The sequence below is a fragment of the Pteropus alecto genome, unplaced genomic scaffold, assembly GCF_000325575.1.
Source record: "Pteropus alecto unplaced genomic scaffold, ASM32557v1 scaffold8, whole genome shotgun sequence".
Classification (NCBI taxonomy): Eukaryota; Metazoa; Chordata; class Mammalia; order Chiroptera; family Pteropodidae; genus Pteropus; species Pteropus alecto.
This window is the reverse complement of record NW_006494609.1, coordinates 14140330-14149897: the sequence shown is the minus strand read 5'-3', so window position 1 is coordinate 14149897 and position 9568 is coordinate 14140330. Positions and strand designations below refer to the sequence as shown.

At 42.0% G+C, this 9568-nt stretch overlaps 1 protein-coding gene across 8 annotated transcripts in view; it reads right to left on the bottom strand.

The window, feature by feature from the left end:
* TDP1 (tyrosyl-DNA phosphodiesterase 1) overlaps positions 1–9568 on the bottom strand; it is a 74458-nt gene that overhangs the window by 7605 nt on the left and 57285 nt on the right. The window contains exon 15 of one of the 8 annotated variants that reach the window (XM_006925522.3): positions 8132–8240. The exons of the other annotated variants lie outside the window; for them this stretch is intronic. Coding sequence (XP_006925584.1) covers positions 8132–8240 — 109 coding nt within the window. The remainder of the gene's footprint in view (positions 1–8131; positions 8241–9568) is intronic. 8 annotated transcript variants of the gene reach the window in all.

Below are 9568 nucleotides of genomic sequence, written 5' to 3'. Positions count from 1 at the left end.
GCCGAAGATGGCAAAAAGTCATCAGAACCCTGTTCTCTTGTCTTTGGCCTTGAAATGGTTTGAAAGCATGACACCACACACTTTTTGTGAATTGAAGAGCTTGTTAGAGAGCCATACACCTGAGTCTGTCACATGCTTGTTTCATAAAAGGGGAGGGACTGGCAGGGCTGGAGACCTGACTCCACACAACTACTCGCTGGCCTTTAAAAAGGCATTCTCTTCCGCTGGCGACACCACCTTGGTGGCTAGACGTCTCTGTCTGTACTTGTCCTTTCCTGCAAAGTTGGCTAACATCAGCTCTGCTTCATCCCCAAGGCAGAGGACACCCTGATTCTTGCAATGAGTAGCTATTAGATTCTTCACTGAGGCAGGATTTGTGATGCAAACATTTGCCAGTAGGCAAGTAACTTCAAGCCCACCACCCCATTTACTCCTCCCCCTCAAAATTGGCCAACAACAGCCAAGCAGGGTAACCGTGCTGTTGGTAAATCCCCAGATGCTCTGCTTTACAGGTGAGCAAATGTCTGTACCTACAGGCTAATTACTTCTTGTGCTGGCAGAAAGGCCCTTCATTACTTTGGGAGAAAGCTGCAAAAATGCCAACGGGTAGGTGAACAGAGGGTGGTTATGACTGTGGTGCCTTTTCACCCATCACTAGAAATCAGCATTAACATTTAGTGGCTTAGATTAAGGCCTGTTTTAAGCCATCCACCTAAATTGTCCCTTAAGAGAACGACCTGCCTCATGATACAGTCGAGCATGTATGTACAATGTTTGTTGAGTGCTGATTAGATAGATACAAGGTACTTTGTCAGACAGAGCTGAGGTCCTCTCAGAGTTTACAGTTCAGTGAGGCAGAGAGCAGGCAAGACAGGATGCTGGAACTCGCGACTTTACCACGTCTGCACAGTTCCCTAACTGGGCTCACATGTGAACTGCTCTCCACTTCCCCCACCCCCAGAAAGCTTGTTTCAGTAGGTCTGGGCTGGGGCCTGGTGATACGCATTTTATCCAGTTCTGGAGGTGATCTTGACACAATCAGAGTTTTGTATCCAAGGGTAAAGGGGATGGGAAACTGTCCTTCTTCTGGAATACGATGGGAGGGTTTAAAACAGCAGTGTGACATGATCAGATGTGCGTGGCAGCAGCGCAGAGGACGGTGTCCAGTGAGAGGAGGCCAGAGCCAGGGAGACAGATCAAAGCAGCATGGTCTAGGTGAGACAGGATGAGGTCTACAGCAAAGGCATGGCGGGAGGCTGGGGATGAGGGCACAGCCTGTGCGTATCCCTAGCCCATCCTTCCCTGTGGCCAGGATACACGTGCATCTTACATTTCTTTGTGACTCCTGAACTTGGCCCTCCATGGGAAGGTGCTACAGTGTGAGGGTAAAGGGGGCACGGGCACCAGAACGAGGCTGTCCATGGGGCCTGGACCGAGTTAACATGAGCGGTTAGGGTTCCTTACCTGTTATACTACTACCTGTACCATGGGGTGGAAAGCAGTCAATGAATTAATTCATGTCACGTGCTCAACAGCAGTTCCTGGCACATACTACGTGCTTAAAGAGTGCTAGTAGTATTATAATTATTATAATAATTACTGCCACCTTTAACTCATAGTGAGGACTGTCATTATCCTATATGCTGTGTAAGTCCTAATGTGTGTGTGTGTGTTTTTTTTTTTAACAATCAGACAAACCCAAGTACAAAATCCTGTTCTATTTGGCTAGCCACTCAGCTCTCTCCTTTAATCCTCTGAGAGTGGCCCTTGGGTGAAGAAGGATTTGTGACTTGACCCCTCCAGCCCAAGCACCCATATGTACATTTCCCACTGTCTTCTCTTCAGGGGAACTTGATATGCTACCTTCAGAAGCCACTGTCTCAGCCGAGCAATCATGTCTCATTCATACACTGGGCACAAGCAGACTGTGTGGTGTGTGGTTCCAAAGAGATGAACCGATTACCCTAAGATTTCTGATGTTATTTCACCTTAGCGTACTCTGAAGTTAGAGAATGTATAAAAGACTTGCCAGCATGAAATATGAAGGAAAGCTCCAAAATATTTTACGCTGGGCTGCCAACCTCGTAGAATTGAAATCATTGGTAATTTCAGGGTGAATAATAACACAAAGGGAGCCACTTCAAGATGGAGTCAGAGCTGCCATTCCAGAGAACTGCCTTGCGCATCTTACTTCTCAAACCTTTGCAGTGTTTAAACTGGGTAAGACAACCTTTGGACCAGGCCCAAAGGAGCATCATACTCCAACTTTTTGCAAAGATAACAGGAAAGCAGATGTTATGACTCGCAGACTACAAATTAAAGGCATTCTTGGGTTTCTGCCTGAACCAGTGCTTCTGATAGTATTCTTTTGGATCTCAAATAAACACTTGTTGCCTCTCGCTTTGGGCTTTTATTTTTGGGTTTACAGCAGTATCAGTGTTATCTGAAACCCATTAATACCCTAATTTGTGATTAAATTAAAAAACAAAAACAGAACAATCTACCTAGTGGGAAGAAAAATAATTCAAATTGCTAAAAACCAAGTACTTACTTAATTCAAAGTAATCTGATAAACTACTCTTTACTTTGATGATTCTAGATTTCCTTAAACTTTCTGATTATAGCCATTTTAAAAGCTAAGCTGGAAGCTTATTTTCAGTCTTCTGTTTGTGTTATAAGCATAAATAAGTCTTCTTAAAGATGATCAAAATCATGTCTAAAAAGTGTTCTGGCTGCTTCATTAAAAAAAAAAAGCCTCGTTTCTTAAGATCTTTCAAAAATAGGTCCTTGAAAACTAAAATGAAACATATCGCCAATAATTTTTAAGCGATCTACTTTTTTTTGGTATTTTTTTTAGATTAGAACATTAAATCAACTTTGTTTCCCTTACAAAAATACTTTATGAATCTAGACTCTACTATTCAGCAATAATTCTGATAGGTCTAAAGTTTATTCCCATATTATCTAAATGCAAGAAATTATTTTAAATTAATCAAACAGTAGGGCAAATAGTTAAACCATTTGGGAACTGGAGGGGAGCAGAGTTTGCCGCCCTAAAATGTGCCTCTCGGGCACTGATTTTAATAAGCTGGTTATTTTTAAGAAACAGAAGATGGGGGAAAAAACCTTTGACCTCCCCTACCTAAAAGAATTCAGACAGAGGACCTGCTCCTCCAGGAAGGGAGCTATCATCCTACATACCCACAGTGTAATATGAACTAGGTATGACAGACGGGGAGGAACCTAGCAAGGTCTCTTTGATAAAGTCCTCTCTGTGTCTCATTGTTATAGATGGCCCAGCAAACATTTGTTTAGCAAACATTTGCTTTTCCGTCTACCCGTGAACTGACTTCCTGCCCTCTGAAGTCCCAGACCACAACCTTCCACTTCTCCTGAGCTCCGATGGCACCTAGGCAGCAACTGCCTGATTTGTCCTTGGGTCTCACATCCTCCTGGAGCTAACCCTTGTGTACATGCATAATTAAATTTCATTATTTTGTGAATCTGTTTTATGTCATTTTAATTGTTCAACCAGCCAGAAGAACTAAGAGGGGAAAGGGGAAAATTTCCAGTCCCCCACAGTACTGTGGTTATGTAAGAGAATGTATTTTTAGGAGACATATATTGAAGTATTTAGAGAAAAAGGGACATCATGCTTGCAACTTTCAAATGCATCAGAAAAAAATTAACATGTGAGCGACAGAGAGAAGGATTATGCAAACGTGATAAAACGTGATTAACGTTTGGGGAACCTGGGTGAAGGGTATATGGAAATAATTGGTACTTTTGTTGTAACTTTTTAAAAATCTTAAGTTATGTAGAAAATTTGAAAGAATACTATACGTATTCCATGTATACTGAAAAAAAGAAAAACAGACCACTTGATAAATTATAACTAAAACTTTTGAAGCTCTGCCTGTTTAATTACTTCTTAAACTTGACATACAGTTTATTCTTTAAATCCATATAAGATAGGCTTTACTTAACCTTACCTCGTTTTACTTTCTCACCAGTATATCAGATAATAAAAGAATATAAGGTAAAAAAAAAGAGTGCAAAGCAGGTGCCTTTAGTACAGAGCTCAGGAGAGAGGACAGTCCTCCATTTCACTTTCTCTTCAGGCTCAGGGTCACAAAGCAAGTGGGACATATTGAAATAATTTGTTAGATTTAATAAAAACGTTGGTGATTTTACTTTTAAAAATTTCCTTTTAAAAAGACGACTATCAGTAAAGTGAATTTGGTACGGTATGAGTTTACAGGAGAGGAGTAATTGTAAGCTCTGTGAGGGCAAGGATTTGAGGCTCTCATTCGCTGACATATTCTGAGCCCCCTACGGTGTAGATGCTGATATGAACTCGTGGAGAGAACGAGCAAGCAGCAAGCACTGCACGGGGCGAGGTATACCCGTGGCCCAGCCGTTTCTGCTTTACTTTATATGATCCATTTCTTGGTTTCAGGATGTCTGGTGGCCTCTTATATCAAACTGTTATTTATTTCTTTGCTAAGATTTTTGTAGTCTTCTGATTTAAAAAGATATGTGTTACAATGGCTTGAAAATCACTTTTCCAGATAAAGTGCTTTTGAAATGTTCTTAGCCACTCGCTTTCCCAAATCTTGGTAAAATGCCTTTGTATAGGCCACATGACTCCCTTGAATGTTGGCTATATACGAGACAGTGATATCTGAATCATCTGCATTATTCTACATGCTATTAAAGCACTGTGGAAAGTAAAATAGTAGCGATAAAAACTAAAATGCTCCAGTCTCTCTTGTCTGTATCTTTCAAAGGAAGTGCATAAAAAAAGAGAAAACTCAGCTAAGCAATGGAAAGCATTCCGCCTGCTGGCCAAGTAAACGATGTATCATTACACAGTCTACGACACTACCTACTTGTAAACTTTTAAATTCTTGGGAATGCTTTTTTCTATTGGAACTGAGAAGGACGTCGGGATATTTTTAAGTCTCTTCTATCTCTTCCACTCTTTCAAAGTCCCTTGGAAATTTACTGAAGGGAGAGGGCAGAATTCCAGCCACGGTTCAGGGATGGGGGTGAGAAGTACGAGGCCCAAGGTCAGACCTAAGCCTAAGACAATCATAGTCCCCAGCTCCATGTGTAGTCAGGAGAACTCAGGTTATAAACAGAAACAAAAACAAAGGGAATATGAAGACGAGGAGACAAGACAATGGTGCAGAGAACGCAGGGGAGACCATCAGGTCGGTTCTGCGACAGTCCTCGTGACGCTGGCAGGTTTAAAGATGGAGTTGCACAAACCTTTTCATCAGCAGCTCACCACGGAGAAGGGGAGAGAATGAGCACGAATCCACTGTTATACACTGGGAGCTGAATTGGACATTTTAGGTAACAGCGTGGGGCCGCATAATAAACCTGGCAAGCTCAGGGGAGGCCAGCATGGCACGCCTTACAAACTCAGAGACCAAAGTAACCACAGAGGATGGGCTGAACACAAAAAGGGCTGAACACAAAAATTCCTAACTAAAAGCGGGTCATGGTGGGCAGTCACGTCCCTTCCCCGTAGCTTCCTTGACAAAGGTCAGTTTACCTTAAGCGAGCCTGTCTATTGTCTTTTTTGCATCTAAGATAACATACCTTTGAAATGTCAGAGTAATCTCCTTTTCTAGACCTCGGGACACAGTGGCACCAGAGCAGGAGACCACAGAACCCCTCGCTGTTATCTTGTTGCCCACACAACATCTCCATGTGCTGTAAATGTTCATTATTAACTATCCGGAACCCACCCATGTAAAAGCATGTGTCTCTCGATTTTACCTGTTATCCATCCAACCTCAGAGATTCATTCCCTCCTGCCCTTCGCTTTCTCTCGCCCGTTCATGTACCACCAATGATTTCACGTAATCCTCCTCCAGGCTCCTCTTTTGATTCTAATATATAAAGTAAGCTGCAAAACGGCCACTTGCCAGAGCATTTTCTCAATGCATCGAGATTTATTTCATGGCAATTGTAGTCAGTTTGGCTCAAATAAACTTCTAAAAATCCTCTACAGGTTAGGACATTTCTTATACCGAGAACAGAAACGACAGCTAACATTTACTGACTGCTAACTCTACATTAAAACAGTTAAGTGCACTACAGACATCGTCTCAGTTCCTCGTTTTGACAACCCTATGTGGTAGGCATTCTTGCTCTTTTGCAGTCAGAGACACCAAGGCCTGATCGAGATTGCACATAACTGCCCAAGGTCACTTAATAAGTTATGATGTGGCATATAAACACAGTTTGGTTCTAAAGCAACGTTTTCCATGTGTGTGTGTGTGCATGTGTGTCGGGGGCTGGTCAGAGACATGATGACAAAACCTATATAATCTTGCTAGTGAAAAATGAAAATGCATGAATATACTACAAATTTAGAGACTTGAAAAAGAGTACACAGCATGGAAAGGAGGGGAACAAGAATGCCTTCCGAAACTTAGTATCAACACAACTGATTATATATATTTATATGGTCATCTGCAAGAAGCTAGTGCGCCGGACGATATGAGATAGGATTAAATGTTAGATGTGTCAAGACAATCTAAGAAATGGGCCCATCAGAAGGCGGAGGTTTGGTTCACCACGAAAGCCAAAAAGGGTGAGCAAGACTGACTGTTAGGAAATTGGAGACTTTGGAATATTAATGGAGCGATGTCAGCAAAACTTTTCGATCAAAAACCAAATTTGCTCGGTTCGGATTCAGCATTCACTCAAAAACTATAGATTATCATTTGGCTACACGTGTAGGTCTCTACCTTCCAGGGGAAACACGCCGGTTGTGGTGGCCTAAGCATTTGCCATTTTAAATTAATAAGCATGGACCATGTGGGGGTTCAGAAGGAGTCACCCCAAGAGGTGCCTCTGGTATGCAGATTGTTTTGAGAACTTTAGCCTTAGGCTTAAAGGAACCATCTGCTTCTCCCCACACTGCCTAGAACTTGAATTAGGGCCTTGCCCATAATGAGAGCTTATCAGAGATGACCTCTTTTGACCTATCTATAGTGCAAGGCAAACTTTTATCTCCTAAGCATCTATTCTTCTTATCATTCTGCAAAGACCCTTCGAAGCCCCCAGGGCACCTGACTTCATCCCTAGCTTAGGATGTCTTAAACTCCCAGGTTCCTTCCTGTCCCTGAAACTCTCCTGTACGTGGGGGTCTCTGATTCTCTCCTGTATGCCCGGTTCTCATATACATGTAAGTATTAAATTTGGTTTTCTCTTGCTAATCTGTCTCATGTCTATATGATATTTATAGCCAAAAAACCCTGGAGGATAGAAGAAAGTTTGTTCCTCCCCAACACCTGATTACACTCTCCACCTGTGAGTTTGGTAAATGTGAACTTGCCCCAGAGAAGGACATCCAGGGCGTGAGAAAAGCCTAATTGCAGCCTGTGGGGCTGGGTCAGAGGTGGGGCCACCCACACCAGCTGGACAGCCTTTCTCCAGGAACACCCTGAACCTGAACCAAAGTTCCATTGACTTTTTATTGTGAAAAATACATGGTCACTGCCCTTAAAAAAGTCACAGTCTGGTGCAGCAGTTTTCTAAGTGTGGTCTGGAGACCTTTCTTTCGGGGGCAGAGCTGTGAAGTCAAAATTATTTTCATCTTAATATTAAGCCATTAACTGTCACTTTCACTTTCTCAGGGGTGTACAGAAGCTACGTGACTTGTGTGATATTGCATGCTGAAAGAGGTTTGTAAAAAATACAAACAATATTGCCTTCCTTGCTCGTTTTGGGGGGGAGGGAAGAGTCATAAAAAAAAAATATATATATATAATAATGGGTTTATTACTGTAATTTTAAAACAAATCAATATATTCAAATTTCTTGATTTTAATTTCTGATATCGTAAATATCAATAGGTATAAAACTCCACATAAATAAAAGCTCTTTGTGGTCCTCAGTAATGATAAGAATGCAGAAGGGTGCAGGGAGCAACCAGTTTGAGAACTATGGTTCCAGGGGCCCCAGCCAGGGCAGCAAAGGGGCCTATGCAAACCCATGCTTTCAGAGTGGTCCGTGAGCCAGCCTCCCACAGAGAGATGGATGGCTTTCCCTGGGGTCTGTTTCTGCTCTGGCACACACACCCATGCTTCTCCTTCACTGGGGGTCTCACCTTTACTTCCATACAGTTCTGGAGGCAGATCATATGGCACAGGAAAGGAGGCTGCTGGCTCCTGGCTGCCTGAGAAGAATTTCTGTTTCACTTTGAAGCTTTCTAGGCCCTGCAGACACACAGAAGGAATCTATGATGGCACCGATTTTCTGAAAAAAGATAGATCTCAAGAAGCAATTTTATCTTCATGGCATTTACAACAAAATCCTAGTTATTTCAGAGCTATTTTCAATGTTCAATAGGTCAAATATATTTACACCATTCTCCCCTAATTATCCTTTCTTAAAAATAAGAAGGGTTCACATTTCAGAAACCGAACTATAGAAAAGTTTGCAAAAGTTTAATAAAAGAGGTAAAGATGTAAGAGAAAAAAACAACTTTGGATATTATAGCCCATTTCTACTAACCGCTATATACAGTTTGCAGCAAGTGTTTACAAGACTGTGTAAAAATACCTCAAAATACTTTCAATATTGCTATAGTAACAGGCTGCTCATTCTGGTGTAACGAGAAACAGAAGTTGCTTTCATGTACAATGAAAGCATTCCAATATAATGTGATAGGGAATATAAAAGTGAAAACACTTCGAGATGCACCAAAATAGGAAGGTTTGTCCCAGGAACCTCAGAACAGGGTACTGATCTTGGATCTTAATCAGGGTGCACGTTAAGTTTCTGTATGGAGGCTGATGGATGTAACCGTAACCGCCTTTTTCTTCCAACGCTGGGCCTGTGCACGGCTGCGGGTGCTTGATACGTCAGCTTTGTTCTCCCCATGCCTCAGGCATTGACCAGCTCCTGGCTCCTGCTGAGGATTATCCTGGCACTCTGTTTGCAAGTCTGTGTCTGTCTCTCATTCCTTCTGTCCACTCGTCTAAATATATATCCACCCTTCAAACCCTAAATACATACATATCGAACTGTGCTAACGTCATACAAAGACCTAGGACTATGGTCTTTGGTTTTGGTGATCACATAACAGTGGGGGAGGCTGGTCATGGGCACAGCACAGGACATGCTAGGGGTTGAAGTCATACTGACCACAGGCCATTTGAGTTCTAGCTTTTGTTTGGGTAGTTACCGAGCTGTGCGAATGGCTTCATGTTAGCATTTATTCATTCGACACATAATTTCTTGAGTCCTTCCTTTGCATTAGGAATGAATGCCAGGTACTGAGTATATAGGAGTTACCGCAAATGTCACTGTCCTTGTCCTCATGGGGTGTACATTCTAGTGGGGAGACATTAAACAAACACATCTTAAAAAGTGAAATAACTACAATCTGTGATAAGCACTATAAAGAAAAACAGGAATACTAAGAGAGAGAATAGTAGGCTTGTTTTAGATTTGGTGGGAGGGGATGGTCAGTGGAAGCCTTCCTAAAAAACTGACATTTTAATTAAACTCTGAAGGATGAGTAAGTAGGGTTTGGTCAGGT